This window comes from Protopterus annectens, chromosome 5.part0, assembly GCF_019279795.1.
Source record: "Protopterus annectens isolate FY-2018-M chromosome 5.part0, PAN1.0, whole genome shotgun sequence".
Taxonomy (NCBI): domain Eukaryota; kingdom Metazoa; phylum Chordata; order Ceratodontiformes; family Protopteridae; genus Protopterus; species Protopterus annectens.
Window position 1 is genome coordinate 1,696,142,567 of NC_056735.1, and position 21,198 is coordinate 1,696,163,764.

A 21,198-nucleotide genomic window follows, 5' to 3' on the forward strand; every position below is an offset into this window, starting at 1 on the left:
TTAAATATTTCCCCCAGTGATCCATTTCATAGTTTGACCATGCCTGCAAAAGTACTTCACTGACACCAAATGAAACATTTCCCCCAACAATCCCCAAAGTAGTTTGTCCATGCCTGCACAAGAACTTCATTGACACCAAATGAAATATTTCTCCCAATAATCCCTTCAGTAGTTTCTCCATGTGTGTCCATGCACTTCAGTGACACCAAAAGGAACATTTCCCTAATGCAATCCCTTCAGTAAGTTGTCTGTGTCTGCACAAGCATATCACTGACACCAAATGAAACACTTCCCCCCCAAAATGTCTGCACAAAGACTTCAGTGATAACAGAACAAATTATTTCCTCAAATGAACCCTTCTGTAGTTGGTCCATTATTGTCGAAGTCATTCACTGGCACCAAATAGAGAATTCCCCCAACGATTATTTCAATAGTATGTCCATGTCGGTACAAGCACTTTTACTGACACCAAAACAGACATTTCCCCCATGACCCTTTCAGCAGTTTGTCTATGTCTGCACAAGTACTTCACTAAATTAAAATTTCCCCCCAGTGATTCTTTCAGTACTTTTTCCATGTATTCCCAAGTACTTCTCTGATACTAAATGGAACATTCCCACCCAATATTCCCTACAGTAGTTTATCCATGTATGCACAAGCATGTCACTGATGTCAAACAAAACATTTCCCCCAAAGCCACCTGCAGTAGTTTGTCCATGTAGGCCCAAACACTTTACTGACATCAAATGAAACATTTCCCTCAATGATCCCTTTAGCTAAGAGGTCAAGAGGTATACACACCTCTTAACTGCTGCTGCAACTGCTGAATCAATCATACCCCCCACCCCGAAATGAAACACAGTTGTGGATCAGAACATGCATGCTAACACAAACCATGTTGATCAAGCAACTTTGCAAATTCTATCTTGAGCTAAGAGATCTAGAGGTATGCAGTGCAGACCCTTTAACTGTTGCTGATAGTGCTCAATCGTGTGCACATTTGTATACACACACACACTTTTTTTTTTTTTTTTACTTTTACACTCGCTAACAAAAGTTTGTCTGAATCTAGGTATACTGGCCTCTGGAACATTTCAGCAGCATTAGGATTGGATCCACTTCTCAGCAACAGTCATGGATTAAGGGACTGCCATGAAACAATTATGTGCTATAGCCAATTTCCCCTGCATCCTTGGTGCAATAGACGCACCCACTTTCCATTTAAATCACCTGCTCTACCTGATGCAGAACTATACATCTAAAGAAAGAGGTGTCAGTGGTGTGCTAGGCATGTTCCCTCATTACTAAGATCATTCTGACACACTCTGGTAGTGTTCATGATGCTACAATATGAAGGAAAAGTGGTCTGAGGGCTGCTTTCCAACATGGTGAAATACCTGAGGGACTACTAGTCAGTAAGTACAGGACCACAGCTATGATGTGATCAGAATCCACACCTGTCAACATTAAGCATGAGGGCAACATATGTCCTGGTGGTATGATTTGAGGCCAGTAACACTATTATCTCATCTTGTGAGGCAAGGGTGGCCCATCTCCAGTGACATTCCTCACCCTCTCATAGCAGCATCTGTAGACTGCACTCAGGATCGTGCCAGAGTAACATTACTGACGGGCCTCACTGGATCTTTTGTGACTGCCCAAAGCATTGATCATGTTTGGAAGGTCTGGTCACAGTTCATTCCTCCAGACAGCTGGAATACTCAAAAATCTTAACTGTAACCCTAAACATCATAAAAGATGGATAAACCTCCATGTATTTGTGACACAAAAGTTTATGTATTTCAATGAACCTTTTAGCCAAACAGGTTATCAGCAACATTTCTTAACATGGCGTAGGACTGGGCAACCTTGCTGTTATTCATATATGTTTACATCACTGTGTGAAAAGCCCAATACATTCAGTTCTTGTCGGGTTGTCTACTCATATAAACATAAGTAAATCAATATGTTAACTATAGGCGATATCTCACAGAAGCACTACATCAGTCGCACAGTAGCAAAGCCCACCCTTGCACTGGCCACCTCAGGCATACCATACAAGACTGGCAGTCCAACAACTCTATGCCTGCCATCATCATCAAGAGAACAGTTCAGTATTAATAAACAAAACACTAATATGTTAACATATAGAGCTTTACTGTGAATTAAATGGGGGAAGTTAAAGGGCTAGTAGACCCCCCTTACTTAGGTTCATAGGTGTGTACTAGGCTAACAGCCCTGGAGCCTATATAAGCCTAGCCCAAGAAGATTCCCTGGCATCATGCCACCCAAAGTTAGTTCCCAGTGCCCCTGTCAAGCAAGGCCACTGAAGTGATCCCCGGGGTGAACTTCCTATTGCCCATCTGCTCATCAAGATTTCTCTTAGAGGGCCAGTGAAGTGCTCTGCTTGACGTGAATGGGAAGTTTGTTCCAGAGTATCGGAAGTCTCTGGGTTAGGAACTTGTCCCTCCAGTATGTTCTGTTTATTGTGGTAATGAGGTTTAGGTCCCTGGAGCGTGTGGCACGGAGGGATTGGGATTTCTTTAGGTGTAGCATATCTAGCAGCTCTGGGTCAGACATGGCTTTGTAGGTCAAGCAGAGATCGCCTCTAAGTAGGCGATAAGAGACAGAGTATAGCTGGAGTTTTTTGAGTTTGTCAATATGGGGGATGTGTCTAAGGCCTAAGATCCTCTTAGTGAAATATTTTTGTGGCCTTTCCAGTTGTTGTAGGTGTAGGTGTCTAGTGAGGTACATACCAAATGGGGCATTGTATTCTATAATAGGTCTAATGAGGGATGAGTAGAGTGGGATTATGTCCTCTTTCTTCATGGATGAGAAACCTTTTGTAATGAGATGTGCCACATTGAAGGACTTTCTGACTACAGTGGCAACGTGGTTATCAAAGGAAAGGTTGCTGTCAACCTGTGTCCCCAGGTCTCTTATCACGCCTTCGGTGTTTAGTGGACTACTGCCTATGTGGTAGTTCATGGGTACCGAATTTTTCCCAAAGGGAATGACAATGCACTTTTTAGCACTGAGCTTAAGGCCATGGTTCTGGTGTCAGTGAGGCCTTTTTGTAGAATGTCTACATCAGTTGGAGAATCAATAATGGCTCCCAGTTTGCAATCATCTGCAAACTTGGTCAGCCAGAGTCCCTTTGTGTTGGCTCGAACTTCAGAGAAGTAGATGCCAAACAGGAGAGGACCTAGGCCCAATCCCTGTGGGGCACCACTTGTAACTGGTCGGTAGTCAGATTTGGAGTCCGCTACTTTCACAGTGTGGGTTCTATCAGTGAGCCAGCTGGCAACACATCTTATGACATAGGGGTTTATGCCTAGTTTAGTGAGTCTGCCTATGATTCCTGAGTGAGGGATGGTGTCAAAGGCCTTGGCAAGATCTAGGTAGCCTGTGTGAACTTCCTTGCTCTCATCCACAGCTCTGGTGACAGACTCAAAGAAGTCTATCAGGCTGAGCAGGCATGATCTAACTTTCACAAACCAAACTGCATGGGGTCCAAAGCTTGGAGATTCCCTATGTCCTTATTTATAAGGTCCATGATAATGTACTCCATAGCCTTACATATCAGACTTGTCAGACTAATGGGGCAGTAGTTCCCAGGGTCTGTAGTTGCTCCCCATTTGTGGAGTGGGATGACAGTAGCAGTGCGCCATTCAGTAGGAACAAAGCCTGAATAAGGCTGTGATTGAACAGGGTACTCAGGTGTGGTGCCAGTTCAGTTTGTAATTCATGTAGAACACAGCCAGGGATATTATCAGGTCCCATGAAAGCTGTATTCCTGGCTTTGGACAGTGCGGTTTTTATCTGTGTAGCTGTGATAATAGGGACTTGGCATTCCTCAGGTATTGTGATAGGCCCTTTAGGGAGTGAAAGGGGGTAAAGTTTGCACTGAACCTGTCGGCCAATATGTTGGCAATATCAGTTGGTTCTGTATATCTATTGCCATTGTGCTGTAACTCAGAGCAGATCTGAGTATTGCCATGTAAATTCTTGACATAGCTATAGAATGCCTTGTGGTTGTCTTTAGAATCTGCAGCAGTTTTGTTTTCATAGCTAGCTTTAGAGGATTTGTTGATGGCTCTCACTTTTTTGCTGAGGCTAGCAAGGGTTTTTTTCCAGTATTGGGAATTCACCCTTTTCTGCAACAGTTTTTTTTCCTTCTGTTGTAGAGTTTGTTTATGGTGGGGGACCACCAGATTGGCTTCCTTTTTCTGGAGGAGAGAGTCTTAGTTCTGTTTGGTATGGCCCGTTCCATGCACTTGTGTATGTGCTCATACAGTGCATTGGTGTATGATTCAGCAGTCATGTACCTATTTTCTATTTGCATGGGTGTTGTGAAGTTAGCCACCTCTGTTTTTAGAAGCCCAAAATTGGCTTTGGAGAAGTTTTTTATGGTGGTTTCCTTTGGGGAGGGTGAGGGTGGGATGTGGCTATGCATGGTGATTAGCTTGTGGTCAGATCTGACCAGGGAGGACTACTGGTGGAGAGCAACAGTCACTCATGTTAGTAATGACCAGGTCAAGGATGTTTCTACCCCTGGTGGGGGTAAGAATGAGTTGGTCCAGGGCGTTGGAATTAATGAATTCCAGAAAACATTGAGCAAGTGGGTTGGTACATGAGTAATTTTCCCAGTTAATGGAGGGGTAGTTAAAGTCTCCCAGTATAAGGGTATTGGGTTGTACCCTAATATTTTCCAGTGTGTTTAGGAATGTAGAGTGGGAGTCTTGGGAGATGGTGGGGGATCTATAGCAGGTTACAACCTGTATTGCAGTTTTACCCAATGTTAGTTGTACCTGAAGTATCTCTGATGTGTTATGTTGGGTTACTAGTCTGGAGGTGTGCATATCCTTTATGAATATGGAGACACACACCACCTTTAGTGCTTCGGTCCAGGTTTAGGGGCCGAAAGGTGTGATATGAATTATAGCCTGGTAGTGCTGGGGTGCTCCCCAGAGTCTTAAACCAGGTCTCGGTCACTGCACAGATGTCAATGTTCTCCATTTTAAGGAGTGCTTCGAGCGAGTGCATTTTGAGATTTAGACTTCTAGCACTGAGTAGCATAACCCTCAGATTTCTTTTGCTTGTAGCTGTTATGGTGGTCACTTCATCTTCAGGACATTGCCTAAAAAAGGCACTATAGGGGTGGCAAGAGCCTTGGCCAGTATCCGGAGTCCCTGGGGTAAAAGGTGTAGGCCATCTCTGGCGAAGTATCGAGGCATAACAATGTACCCAACACTCTAGTCATAGGTGACTCTATAGTCAGGCACACTGATGTACCATTCACCAGGCTAAATAAGGAGAAAGTTACTGTCAGCTGCCTGTCAGGTGCCAGGATCTGCCACATGATGCATGCACTCAGGTCACTCCACAAGTACAAATATGACTCTGTCATTGTCCATGTTGGTGTGAATAACCTGAGATATACCTCCCTGGACTACATGAAAAGAGACATGGAGGAGCTGTCCAATCTTGTAGTCCAGGCAGGTATGACCCTAGCCTTGAGTAGCATCCTGCCATCACCCAGAATGATACCACAGTACAAGGACAAAATGATTGACTTCAACAACTGGCTAAGTTTCTGGTGTCATTCTAAGGGGATCCAGTATTTGTCTGCCTGGGATGACATGATCGACAAACCACGATGCTTTGCCAGAGATGGCCTGCTCCTGTCGCCCTTGGGATTTTGGATACTGGCTAAGGCTCTTGCCACCCCTATAGTGCCTTTTTTAGGCAAGATTCAAATGATAAATTCACCACTGTAACAGGTACAAGCAAGCAAAATCTGACGGTAATGCTACTTAATGCTAGAAGTCTAAACCTCAAAATGAACTCACTCAAGGCACTCCTTAAAATGGAGAACATCGACATCTGTGCAGGGACAGAGACCTGGTTCAAGGCTCCAGAGAGCACCCCTGCATTACTCGGCTATAATTCATACCACACCTTTCAGCCACCTCACCTGGACCGAAGCACTAAAGGTGGAGGCGTGTCCATATTCATTAAGGATATCTACACCTCCAGGCTAGTTACTCAGCATAATGCATCCGAGATTATCCAAGTGCAACTAACTCTGGGCAAGACTGCAATCTAAATTGTAGCTTGCTACAGATCCCCCACCATGCCCCAGGATTCCCACTCCTCATTTCTTGATACACTGGAAAATATTAGGGTACAACCTAACACCCTGATAATGGGCGATTTCAACTAACCCACCATTAACTGGGAAAACTCCTCATGTACCAACTCTTGTGCTCAATGTTTTCTGGAATTCATAAATTCCAATGCCTTGGAACAACTTATCCACACCCCCATCAGGGACAGCAATGTCCTAGACCTGGTCATTACCAACATGGGCAACCGGTGTTCCACACCAGAGGTCAATTTCTAGTTGGTCAGATCTGACCACAAGCAAATCACCCTAGACATCCACATCCCACCCAGATCCCCCATTAGGGAAACCACCGTAAAAGACTTCTCCAAAGCCAACTTCATGCTTCTTAAGACAGAAGTGGCAAACTTCATAACACCCATGCTGACGGACAATAGAGGTACAACTGCTGAATCCTATACAACTGCACTTTATAAGCACTTACACGAGTGCATGGATCATGCAATCCCTAAAAGAACCAAGATGCTATCCTCCAACAAAAGGAAGCCAATCTGGTGGTCCCCTGCCATAAACAAACTCTATAACAGAAGAAAGAAACTGTTGCAAAAAAGAGTAAATTCCCATGATTGGAGGAACTCCGTGGTCAGCCTCAGTAAGAAGCTGAGATCCCTCATAAAATCCTCCAAAGCTAGTTATGAAAACAACATTGCCACTGATTCTAAAGACAACCACAAAGCATTCTATAGCTATGTCAAGAATCTCAATGGCAACACTCAGATCTGCTCTGAGTTACAACACAATGGCACTAAATATACAGAACCAACTGATATTGCCAACATCCTGGCAGATAGGTTCAGTGCTAACTTTACCCCTCTCTCATCCCCTAAAAGGTCCATCTCTATACCGGAAGAATGCAAAGTTCCTGTAATCACGGCTGCACAGGTAAAAAAGCACACTCTCCAAAGCCAAGAACACAGCATCCATGGGACCTGACAACATCCCAGGCTGCGTTCTACATGAACTACAGAACAAACTGGCACCCCACCTAAGTACCATGTTCAATCATAGCCTCACCTCAGGCTTTGTGCCCACTGAATGGAGCACAGCAACGGTTATCCCACTCCACAAAGGGGGAGCCACCACGAACCTCGGGAACTACAGCCTCATTAGCCTGATAAGCCTGGTCTGCATATGGAATGTATCATCATGGAACTTATAAACAATGACATTAGTAATCTCCAAACTCTGGACCCTACCCAGTTCAGGTTTGTAAAAGGCAGAGCATGTCTCCTAAACCTGACAGACTTCTTTGAAGCAGTCACCAAAGCCATAGATGAGGGTAAGGTGGTTCACACAGCCTATCTAGATATTGCCAAGGCTTTCAACACCATCCCCCACTCTGGAATTATAGATAAACTCACTAAACTAGGTATAAATCTCTATGTCACAAGATGGGTTGCCAACTGGCTCACTGACAGAACCCATACTGTGAAAGAAGCAGACTCTAAATCCAACTTCAGACCAGTGACAAGTGGAGTACCACAGGATTCAGTCCTAGGTCCTCTCCTGTTTGGTATCTACTTCTCTGAAGCACAGGCTAACACAGAAGGTCTTTGGCCAACAAAGTTCGCAGATGATTGCAAACTAGGAGCCATAATCAAAACTCCTAACGATGTTGACATCCTACAAAAGGGCCTCACTGAGACAGATGCCTGGTGTCAAAGCCATGGCCTCAAGCTCAATGCCAAAAAGTGCATTGTCATCCCTTTTGGTAAAAGCTCTGTACCCATGAACTACCACATAGGCGGTAGTCTACTTAACACAGAAAGTGTGATAAGAGACCTTGGGACACAGGTGAACAGTAGTCTCTACTTTGATAATCACATCGCCACAGTAGTCAGGAAATCCTTCTACGTGGCACACCTCATCACAAAAGGTTTCTCATCCAGGAAAAAAGGGGTCATTGTTTCCCTCTACTCCTCACTCATTAGACTCATTATAGAGTACAATGCCCCTTTTGGTATGTACCTCACAAGACATCTACAACAACTTGAAAGGCCACAGAAATACCTCACAAAGAGGATTACTGGCCTCAAACAGATGCCCTACGCAGACCATCTCAAGAAACTCCAGCTTTACTCTGTTGCATATCACCCACTCTGAGGCGATCTCTGCTTAACATACAAAGCTATGTCAAACCCAGAGCTGTTGGACATGCTCCACTTAAAGAAATCCCAATCCCTCCGAACTACACGCTCTAGGGACCTAAACCTTGTCACCACAATAAACAGAACATGCTGGAGGGATAGATTCCTGTCCCAGAGACTTCCCATACTCTGGAACAAACTAACTATCTATATCAAACAAAGCTCCTCATTAGCACTCTTCAAGAAAAATCTTGATGACTGGATGGGAGATTGGAAATTCACCCCGGGGATCACTTCTGTGGCTCTGCTTGACAGGGGCACAGGAAAATAATTTTCTTGGGTGGCAAAAGCCAGGGTACTGTTTGGCTAGGCTTATATAGGCCCTAGGGCCAATAGCCTAGTACCTACCTATGACAATTTCCATATCATTTCCTCAAAAATGTAGCTGTACAGCCGATACCCACGTAACAAAACATGGCCATTTATCCCTAGCACATGGCTCAACAGGAGTATTTCCCCTTTTACATGAAAAGCAATATAAAAATAGTTCAGTAAATTTTTCTTCAGCTTTTCATTCTGACTGCATATCCTCAACTGAGCCAAAAATCCTGCAGGAAGTCCAAAGCATGTCAGACCTCCTACAGAGCCATACCCCACTGATAATGGCTTCTGTGCCAATTTTCATAAACTGAAATTACAATCTCTTAATTGTGAAGCATTGTTAGACTGGCAATCTATTAGACATGAAACTGTCTGTACCATGTCGCTTTTGTGAGTGGGGACATTGTCACCTCTTTTCACTGTCTCTTTGAGATGAATGGAGAAGTTACCTTCACACCTATTGTCTTTGCCACATGAACTTTTGTTTCAATTGAAGTTTCAGGTGATTAATGAACTCCAACACAGCTTGGGGGGGTTAAAATTAGAGCTGAATTTGTCGGCTAGTAGGTTTGCTTATATCTTCTGGATCAGTACAGTTGACTCCATTAACAATGAGCTCTGCATACGACTATGTATAGCCTTTGAATTTGCTTTGTGGTTGTTCTTTGCCTAGAGGCCAAAATGACCTCATACTTCACTTTGGTAGACTTTATTTGTCCTCTGAGTTGTTTGCGTTTGAGAGTGCTTTTATCCTGCTGGGTGCTACATCTTCTAAATTTTGCCATGATATTCTTTCTTCTATTATACAGCATGTTGATGATATGATTCCACAAGGGTGGCTTGTTTTTTATGTTAATTCTGTGCCTGTTTCTGGTGGGTACAGCTGCCTCTATGCAGGTAATAACATGCTTGTATATGGTATACGTGAACAGTTCCTCACAGGCAGCAGTGTTCTCAGGGTTTATGGAAGCTTGAAATCTTGTCACATTTTCACTTAATAGTATGGAGTTAGCTTTGGAGTAGTTCCTGAACATTCCTGGGTTAGCTGGAGTTTTGAGTTTTATTTTAACTTTACAAGAGACCGTTTTGTTGTCTGACCTTACCAAAGAAGACATTACACTAGGGGGTGTGCAGTGCTATCCCATATTAGTTACAACCATATCCAGTATGACTGCACTCCTGGTCGGGATATTGACAGTCTGGTACAGGGAGTTTGCGTTTACAAAATCCTGGAATCTCTGTGCCTACATATTTGCTGTTGTATATGATTCTCAGTTAATGCTGGGGTAATTAAAGTTGCCCATGAATATGGTATTAGGTTGGATGGTGAGTGTTTCCAATAAGCTTAAGTACTTGCTATTTGTTTCCTAGGTCATAGAGGGAGACCTATAGCTTGCAAGGAAGTGGTGTGGGATTTAGCCTTTGCACGTGGAGAAGCTCAAGTGCGTCACCCTCTTTCATCAGCCTTGAGTTATATTTATTTGTGATGCAAATTAAGACACCTCCACCTTTAATCCCTTGTCTTTGTAGTAGCTGGTCTAAATGTGTTGAAGGCATTATAGCTTTGCACTTCCGGTGTGCTCTCCATGGCTTTAAACCATGACTCAGTGACTGTACAAATGTCATAGTTCTCCAAGGCGAGGAGAGCTTGTAGAGAGGGGGGTTTCTGGTTTAGACTCTTAGCAGTGAGTAATAACATTTTTAGATTTTTTTTTGAATTTCTATGTTGCGAGTACTTTCAGCTGGCCTTTGCTTAAAAAAGTCACTAGGGGGGAGGACAATGTTTTAGCTAATATACAAAAGCCTGGAGGGGAGAGGTGTAGACCACCCCATTGTGTAACTTGTGCATGATTAACTCAGATCATCATAACCAGACCAAAACTACCAGGAATTTATCTTGAAACAAGATTTAAAATAAAACATTCAGTGAACATTTCCCTTCTTTCTATTATTTCAACTTTACAAGGTTTTGCATACAGTGAGCAGCAAAAGGAAATAAAAATACACAGATGATTACCAGGGCAAGAACTGTTTCCTGTTCTTAAGTATAGGTTCATAGGGTTATAGGTGAATACCAGGCTAAGTTCTATTTGAAGAGGGACAGGGATGAGCTTTGTTTTACATGGTTGGGATCTATTCCAGAGTAGTGACATCCTCTGGGATATGAACCCATTTGCCCACACCATTCTATTTATGTTGCAGAAGGGATTAAGGTCTCTGGATCAGGTATTTCATATACTATCTTGCTTACAGATGTACAGTAAGTCTATTAGTACTGGGTCAGAAGATGCCTTATAGGCCAAGTCTATAAGAGGCTGAATATAATGATAGAACTTTGAGGTAGTCTATATAGGTCATGTGGTTTAGTCCGTGTATTCTCTTCGTGAGGAACCTCTGTGGATGCACTAGTTGTTGCATATGTCTGTACAGGTGCATACCAAAGGGGGCAATTACACTCAATGGTGGGCCCAATGAGCGCTGAGTACAGTGGGACAATGACATCTCTGGACCAAAATGCTATCTCCTTGCTTATAAGTTGAGCAATATAGAAGGACATCTTCAGTACAGTAGACATATGGTGGTTAAATCCTAGGTCACTGTCTACTTATGTTACCAAATCTCTACCTACTGTATTGATGCTTAGGGGTGTGTGTGTGTGTGTGTGTGTGTGTGTGTGTGTGTGTGTGTGTGTGTCCGTCCAGCATAGAGACAATGGTCAATTTGTATCAGCTATATTCCTGGACCTGCCCAAGGCCTCTGACATGGTTAACCACTCCAAACTCATCTATGTCCTCTCCTCCCTTAGCCTCAGTCATCCCACTATCACCTAGTTCCAAAGTTACCTAGCAGAATGTCAACAGGCTGTCCACTGGCAACAAGATCTTTCACCCCTTTGTCCTGTCACCTTAGAGGTTCCCCAAAGCTCCATCCTTGGTCCTCTCCTTTTTTTTCTTTTTACTAACCAGCTCCACTCGGCCTCACCCCAGACCTCAGTACACTGATGACACTACCCTGATTTGCTCATCTTTCTCACTCAAAGACGTCCATGTACTTACTCAAGATTCCTTCTTATCCCCTGATTCCTGTTCACTAGCTTATTTATTTACTTATTTATTTGCAGTTGGTTTACCAGGATAGTCCATTGGGCCAAAATGAACCCGTTTTCAATGGAGTCCTGGGGAGAAAAGCTCCAAAAACAAACTAGGTACATACAGTAGGTTACTAATGATAATTATACAAATGTAAAAGATTCAAGCAATTAATTTCAAAAGTATGGCAAACATTAGAAACAATACAGACTAGTGATGAAAGTTGGAGGTGTTATAGACTAAGAAAAGGAATATTGCAAAGTGATACAGAGTAGTTATTACTTAAGAAGCATAAACTTAATAGGTGCAGTCTAGTACATTCTTTGCAGATACCATGGGAATAATAATGTGAGTTAGGGGAAATAATAAGGAAAATTGCTGGAGTAAACATGGGAGAGAAGGAAGATGAAAATTGCCAGTGTTAGTTATGTGGGGTGGGAGCAAGAGCATTCCCACTGGGATACTAGATGTGCGTGAAGAGATTTTTTTGAACATATAATGGTTAGAGGTGGTGCGAATGGATGGTGGTAGTGAGTTCCAAAGGCGAGCTAGGCTATAGGATAGTAGTTTTTTGCCTGGGGGACGAGTTGGTTTATGCACTTAATAGATTTTGATTGTTTGACCTTAATACTCTATCAGGTAGGTGTATCTTAAAGGCAGAAGACAGGGAGGGACAGAGAGAGGGGTTGAAAATGAGCTTGTGGGCAAGAGTTAGCTGAGTATAGGTGAGATGATTGGGTAGTTCTAGCCATTTTAGTTTTTGGAGAGAGGAACAGTGGTGGGTGGAGGACTTATGGCTGTTAGCGAACTTGGCGATTTTGTTGTATCAAGAGGAAAGTTGTTTTTTTAGAGAGGACTGAAGATTAGTTAGGAGTGGAGCTCCATAGAGAAGGGAGGGGATAAGAAAGGAAGTAGAGAAAGTGATTTTAGTGGTGGGTGTAAGGTACTGATTTTGTCGGTACAGCATACCTAGTTTTTGATGGGTTTTTTTTATATATATTGTAGATGGGAATTGAAATTAAGCTGGCTGTCAATTTGGACCCCAAGTAACTTGGCTTCTGACACCAGTTCCAGAAGTGAGCTATTTTGACTAGTAATTGAGAATGTGTTTATATCAAAAGAAGTGACTTTAGAGGGGGTAAATACCATTAATTTAGTTTTAGAAGCATTGAGTGCTAGGTGGTTTATTTTCATCCATTGCTCAGTGATTGAAAAAGCATCTTGCGTAAGCTTTAGGAGTATGGGGGTAGATGTGGCAGAGCAGATAATGGTAGAATCATCTGCATATTGGATGATGTTTGAGAATGGGATAGATTTGCGGAAATCATTTATAAATATGTTGAAGAGAAGGGGCCCTAGTATGGAGCCTTGGGGGATTCCGGTGGGGGTATTAAGAAATGAGGAGGTAGCCTTTTTTCATTTTACTGCTTGATATCTATTGGATAAGTAGCTGGAGAACCAGTTCAAAGAGGAGGGAGATAGGTTAAGTTTTGAGAGTTTAGTTAAGAGCAGGCTGTGTGAGATAGTGTCAAAGGCCTTAGAGAGGTCAAGTAGTAGGGTAGAAACAATTAGGCCAGAGTCACGAGCTTTATTTATAGTTTCAAGAAAGGAGAGGAGGGCTGTCATGGTGCTATGATTTGGTCTGAATCCATGTTGTGTGGGAGTTAGAAGGTTATTATCTAAGAGATGTGGTAGGAGTTGAAGTTGGACACACTTTTCTAGAAGTTTAGAAATGGGAGACAGGATAGCAATGGGTCGGAAGTTAGTAACATTGTTATTGTTGCCACCTTTATGTAAAGGTATGATAAAGGCCTGTTTCCAGATTTGGGGTACTGTACATTCTTGGATGGAGCGGTTAATTAAAATGTTTATGGGATAGGCAATTGCTTCAGCAGCTATGCTGAGAAAGTAAGAAGGGATGTTATCAGGTGCGTTAGTGCATGGCTTCAATTTCAGAAGGAGTTTCTTTATAGTAGAAGTAGGTATAGGTTTTAATGAGAATAGAGGAGAGTGGGGAGAGGGAGTATTAGAGGGTGGTGAAGATGATGTGGAAGTTAGAGCAGGAGAAGAGGTAGAGGGTAGCTTCCAACTTATCTTAAATCCCAACAAAACAAAACTTCTTCTCTTCTCTTCTACCCAACCAGATACACCTCCCTGTCCACAACCTTCAGTATCCTCTCTAAAAATAAAACTATTATCACCCCAACCAACCATACGAAATTACTAGGAGTGGAAATTGACAATAACCTGAAAATTTGATATTCGCATTACCCAATCCATTAAAAAAGTTCCCAAAAAATTAGGTCTCCTATATAGAAATAACGACTTCTTACAAATAAGACAAAAGCCACCATTGCTAGAACCAACCTCCTCTCAATTCTTCTGTATGCCTCCCCAATCTTAAATAACCACCGTAAGACAGATCTAGCCAAACTCAAAGCCAGTTACAATAAACTCTCCCAGTTTGCCACTAATGCCTCATACAAGTCACATGACTGCTCATCACTTAAGCAGCTCAAGTGGCTTGAACTTCCTCAACTTCTTCTCTTTAATCAACTTACCTTCGCCCATAAAATACTCTATCAATCAGAAAAAAACCCTGCACTCAAAAGATATCATTCAACCATATTCCTTCTCAAGACCCCTTCCCTCCAGCAACAAACTACTTCTACACACCACCAAAGCTAACAGTTCTGCAGGTGACTCACTTTTTGCCAACTACATCTTCAAATACTGGAATAATCTACCTAACTCGCTAGTAACTAACTCCTCAACACTTCAATTTTAAAAACTTCTAAAAATGCACCTTACTAACACCTGGCTCTGCACCTGCAAATCCCTAACCTATTCCTCCGTTTCACTCTATTATCAATACTCCTACTCTACTAGCATGATCTACCACTAATGGTAGTTTCATTTTAACTGTACATAATCTTTGGATATATCCACTAAATGTAAACAACCATTTTTTTATGTAAATTACTGTTTAGTCTACTTTTTTGTGTCTAAAATCACTTTCTTGTATGTATTTGCCTTTCACTTGGTTGTATTTGTTTCTCTGTTGATGTATTTGTTAGTCTTGGAGCTTTTATTTCTGGGCCTCCACTAAAAGAGGACCTGTGTCCAGTCGGACTTCCCTGGTAAACAAATGTAAAATAAATAAAATATATGTATGGTAACATTTCACAACATCACTGATTCACTGTATCAGCATACACTACATCAATCACCAATGGTCAAAATTCAATAATTTAGGGGAAAAAAGACCCCTGCATCCCTACACCCCTTGCTAATTATACATGCCAACTCTGGGATAAAAAAGCAATGGAAAAAGGGCAAAATCCCTCTCCTGGCTGTGGAGTGATCTCCCAGTGTAAATGCCAGCATGCTGTGATGAACTGGCAGTTTGAAAAAACAAGCTTCCTTCCTAAATGTACCAAACATATGACAAAGCACTAAGCACACACAAAGCTCTCTTTCCCGAGATATATAGAAGCATATGACAGCCAATCAAATAATATTTTGTTTTGAATGTATGAAGGATATGGACTTTAGATCAGATGTTAAGGTTATAAGTGCTGTTAATATTTGAATGGTTTAATGTCAAACTGCTTTAGTCTGCAGTAGTGAGGTGCTGTTTTACTGATACTTGATACATGGTAAAGCTGTATTATTTGTGCATTGTTACATAATCTGCAAAACCCATGGCTTCTATTTATTAACATACGGGGTACATGAGGGCTTAAGCCTCTCCTGCAAAAACTTTACTACTACCCCCTTTTCAATGTTTTTAATGTTGCTGAATGGAGAGTTTAGTGTTGCTGTAGCTGTATTTGAAGTTAGTATCTTAAATATCTATCTGTCTACATAAAGTATGCATTGAATGAAAATCAAGGCTAGCATGCGCTATGAAGAAGATTTTTTAATAAGTATATATATATATATATATATATATATATATATATATATATATATATATTCCCATACTAATACGAAACTGAAGATTGATTTATTGATTCATTAAAAAGCCACTGCAAGGCAAAACCAAAACATCTTTAATTGTCTTTTTGCATTTATATGTGAGCTCAGTTTAGTGCATCTAAGGAAATATTATTTATCTTGCACTGATTTTCATATTTGTCTAAATATTTCAAATAACCAAGCGACATAGACAGAACTGCTTCAAGTTCACATCTGATGAACAAAATAGTGCTAAAAATAACATGAGTGGTTACTGCTAAACTATAAGTTCTTTACGAAACAAATTCATATTTTGCATTGTTTATTGTGTGACTTACAAAATCTCAAGAACTAGAATCTTGTAAGTGTGAACATATAAAGATTAGTTTGTGCTGAAAAGTTTGCCATTTATACATCTTTAGTAACAATTGTGTTCTACTCTAGATTTGTTTGAACTTTGAGGACATAACTTGGTTTTATTAAAAAGCTCAGGAAGGTAAGACCAAACTTCCAGAACTCCATTACAGTGAACGAGTTAAGCACTTTTCTTATATCGGAAATAAATTTAACAAAGGTGTATTTTCCCAAATTCAGAACATAGTCATGATGCTGCATGTAAATTATCCATTACAAAACAAGAAAATATTATATTTCTGTGTCTCATTTTGGACATTTTTATGGCACACTAAATCACTGTTCACTTTTCAATCCCAACTCATATTCTTTTTCTGAGTTCAGTGACTGTAATTATTCATGCACCTATATCTTACCTTTCATTTTCTTAATATAAAAATTACAAAACATAAAGTTAATTAATACACACAAACTATGAATGAATATATATATACAGACTTAGTGTTATGATGTAAAATAGCCAATAATTATGAATACACTGATGTCAATGCATGCTAGATGCAGCTATATGCCTATGTGAGAGGCTAGATGCAATATTATTTACAGGTTTATATAATAATAACATAGCTGTCTTGATAGGGTAAAAGTTTACAGCTGTTCGCTTAGACATTATGTGCAGTATTTTATGGGAGACCTTTGCTGTGGCAAGTAGTACCCTCCTCACAAACTCATTAATTACCATGTAGATGTTTGCTTCAGCCTCTTCATGATGTTCAGTCTTCTCTAAATCCACCCCCTTACCTGTACTTAATTATTGTGTATTCTGCACCCCAGACTGCATAAATATGCATTGCTGTGTAGTCAGTCCCTCGGTGACCTGTCAGAAAATCTCCCAGTTTATGAGGATCAGTCAAAAAATTTGTTACTAAAATCTGGACATTCTGCAAATATCTGGCCAGTTGACAGGTTTGCTCCATGTGCAATCATTCATTGTGGCTGCTTTCTGTGGGAACCACAGTGAACAATCGTTCTAAAAACAAAGTTTTAATGTAAGAAGCAGTTAAGTGCTTAGCAACTGCTTCTTACATTAACACTTTGTTTTTTAGAATGATCATTCATTGGGGTTGCTACAGAGAGGAAACACAGTGAAAGATCATTCTAAAATGCTAAGTTTTAATGTTAAGTGATGTAGTTAAGTGAAACACCATGACATACCTCGCAACCTCTTACAGCATGACATCTGGACAGGGCATAAAATAATGTGTGGACAACAGAAAAAGGTAGGCACAGATTTTCTTTGCTCTTATAAACTTAGGAAGTTGATAGTACAACAAGCTTTGTATTAGCATGGATTGTGTGAAGGGTATGAAGCTTGACACTTGAATGTATGTACATACTGACTTCAACCCACAGTGACTTGCCAGAAATCTCCCAGTTTATGAGGATCAGACAAAAAATTTGTTGCTAAAATCTGGACATTCTGTGAATATCTGGCCAGTTAACAGGCTTGCTCAATGTGGGATCATTCACAGTGAAAGATCATTCTAAAATGCTAAGTTTTAATGCTAAGTGATGTCGTTAAGTGAAACACCATGCCATACCTCCCAACCTCTTACAGCAAGACATCTGAGCAAAACCAAACATAATGAGGAGAAAACAGATGAAAAATAGGGACAGATTTCAACTGCTGCTATAAACACAGAAAGCTGAAAGAATAACAAGCTTCATGTTAGCACGTACATTGTGAAGCATATGAAACCTGGCACCCAGACTGCATGCCATTATACAAAGCCTTAAAAATTGGGGGACAACGAACCAAAAATATGGACAGATTTTAATTATTGCTCTTACAATGCTGAAAGTTGGAAGTGTAAGTCTGATTCAAACCTGACAGGAATACAAAACCAAAAGGTAGTTTACACTGAGAGCTAAAACAAGACTGGAATTGAAAAGATACAGGATATTTAAAAAGAAAAATGACACTTTGGGTGGGAATGTGAGTGACATAGATAAAGTGGGAGTTACTTTGGTGATCTGAAGTTGTACTCGAATTTTACACACTGGTATTGTCCCTTTAAGAAAATCGATACTGTGGTTAATATATTAAAAAAATCAGTAATCTTCTCCGTATCATTGTCTCAAACAATAAAAAATATCATCCAAATAATGAGTGTAAAATTTAGAAGACTTTATGCACTCTGTATCATGTAGAAACATCTTTTCCCACTGAATCACTGTTACATTTGCAAACAGGGCACCACAAGCAGACCCCATTGCTGCCTCGTTATGCTGCAGGTAATATTTACCTTCAAATATGAAAATGTTTTTCAACACAGTCTCTAGCAATGTCTCATAAAGATTGACCTTTTCTTGTGGGATCCCTTTATCGAATAAAACTCAACAAACCATTCTATACCTAGTTTTGTGTGGGATGGTAGTATACAGATCTTTAACAATCAATAGTCAAAAACATATAACTTTCCTTAAATTCAAGCTTGTTAATTTTATTAAGGAAATCACAAGAATCCTTACAAATTTGGGGTTCTTGTAAGGCCAGAATTTTTAAATTCTCATTGAGGTATTTCGTTCAAGGGTGGTTAATGGAACCCCTAGCATTGACAATGGGGCACATAGGGGAATGTTGTATATCCTTATGTATTTCTGGTACTTCAAAAATAACAGGGACAACTAGGGCAGTAACATTAAGATAGTTATAATCTTCCAAACCAATCTGCTGTTGTATGAACATATCATTCAAATATATTTTTTTAATTTTTCTATAAGTGGTATTCAGTTTGTTCAAGAAAACACTTAAATATGTACCTTTGGATAAAATATCGCTCAGCCTAGAAATGTAATCACCAGTCCCCATAACTACAAGCTGAGCCCTTTACCGGGCTTCATAATTCTTAAGTTATTATATTTCATATCTTCTAATATTCTTTTTTCATTATTACTTAAATTGTCACATACATGCCCATGTCTTTTCCTATTTCTACACAATATGTTTTGTAAATCCAATTTACAATTTTTTGAAACAACTGCAGGGTAGAATGGATAGGGGGAGTATAAGTGCTTGACATCCTCAACCCACTCATTGCCATAGCCAAATCATCAAATATAATATTGAAATTGAGTTTCTTGATATACTGTTTAAAGTCTATCAAAATGTATGGTAGGGCATTATGGGTAGTGGAAGGAGCTCAGGAACTGGATCCAAAGTCTAAAGTTTGCAGCGGAGTTTTTTCCAAAGATCGGATCTGTAACCCATTCATTAAGGAAGAATGAAAAGGACAACATCAGATACAAAGTTAATGCACAACCAAAAAGACGAAAAATAATTTGCTATGAGGTGAGGAAAAAAGTAAAAGCAGTTAGTACTGAGCCACTATTTTAATTATTATATAGATGGGCCACTGACCTGTTGGTGTCCAAGGACCTTAAAAGGTTGACAGTATGGCTCAGAGGGTTGAAGCTATGAGTTTCTAACAACCTTCTTCCTCAGTTACAAAAAGGCTTCTTTCTCTAGTCCTAGATTTAAGATCTTCATTCTTTACTTGAATGATCTATGACCCTGAACAAGTAAATTAATTATACAGTGCTTCTGGCTTTTCCCCTGAAAAGAGACATTTCTGACTATCAGGCAATTCGGGACAAGAAACAAATAAAAATGGTTTGGTTTCCAATGAATTCTAGAATATTCAGTGCTATGACTAAAGAAAGATCAACACTTTGTAGAGGCAAATTATTTTAAATTCTTACTATTCAAACAAAACCTATAATACTCACTTTTAAAATGTTCTCTGGTGGAAATACAGTGACAGCTGCTGTAATTTTTGGTGCTTCTTCTTTGGACTTCTCCTTAGACTTTGACTCGGAAGAAGGTGACTTCTTACTTCCTCTGGAAGCTGATCTATCTTTGCTTCCTCCCTTTTTTCCAGCCTTTCCTTTCTTCTCTTTCTTCATTCTTTCTTCCTCCATTAATCTCTCCTGTTCTACTTTCCAAGCCTTTAAAAACATACACAGATTAATAGATGAGGAAAAGTGTTTACTAATTTACCAGTTTACAGTAATGTATAGGGTTCATTCATAGGCAAGATGCAACATTTTAGGACTATAGACAGAATACTGGATGTGTATCAATGCTGGTCTAGAGCACTTTAAAAGCTCAAGAGATGGACTTTGCACATTCATGATCATTTTTTATGCATTTGACATAATTCTCATTTGAATGCCTACACGTCATGCATTTCAAAGATGTAAAACGCTAATCTGAAGTTATTTTTAGAATCATAAAATTCAGTGAATTACTTTGCACCAGTATGGATGGCTACTAAGGAATACAAGTGTTAAATCACAGCAAACCACCAGCTGATGAAAAAAAGAAGTATCTTTGAATGCTCTCTGCTGCTACCCCTGCAAGTCCTGAATGTTAATCTCGGCACCACTTTTTAGATTAAGAAAATACATATTAGTGGGTATCTTATGTCCTATTATTATATCACAAAGTGCATGCCTGTATTTTTCAAAACTGTATTTACTTTTACCTCAATGATAAGACAGCATTTTTCATCTTTCCTTTTTATGCTACCATTCACAAACAGCACTGTTATTATAGATGCACAACTGACTATCAGATGCTAAATAATAAAAATCCATAATTTTTTAACTCAATCAAAACCAAAAAAATAGCCCATGAGTTCTGCAGCACAGTTATACTGTTTGGTTAAGTCTGCTATTTCACCATCTGACACCTCAGTTCCTTATCCAATGAGGGCAATGAGGGTTATGACACAAATTGTATTCTTACTCATAAATGTGAGGTTTTGAGTGTGTGTGTGTGTGTGTGTGTGTGTGTGTGTGTGTGTGTATGTGCATATCTATCTATCTATATATATATATATATATATATATATATATATATATATATATACACACACACACACACACACACACACATATATATATATATATATATATATATACACACACACACACACACACACACACTTTCAAATATATTTTATATATATATATATATATATATATATATATATATTTTATATTTGTTGACCGAGTTTGTCCGACTGGGCTACAATTGCCCATTTTCAGCAGAGGCCCGAGGAGAAAAGCTCCAACA

The 21,198-nt window shown here is 40.0% G+C and overlaps 1 protein-coding gene across 1 annotated transcript in view; it reads right to left on the reverse strand.

Annotated features, from left to right (window-relative positions):
- SPAG17 (sperm associated antigen 17) overlaps positions 1-21,198 on the reverse strand; it is a 3,638,922-nt gene that overhangs the window by 1,789,735 nt on the left and 1,827,989 nt on the right. Inside the window, exon 21 of the mRNA XM_044071485.1 lies at positions 19,848-20,066. Coding sequence (XP_043927420.1) covers positions 19,848-20,066 — 219 coding nt within the window. The remainder of the gene's footprint in view (positions 1-19,847; positions 20,067-21,198) is intronic.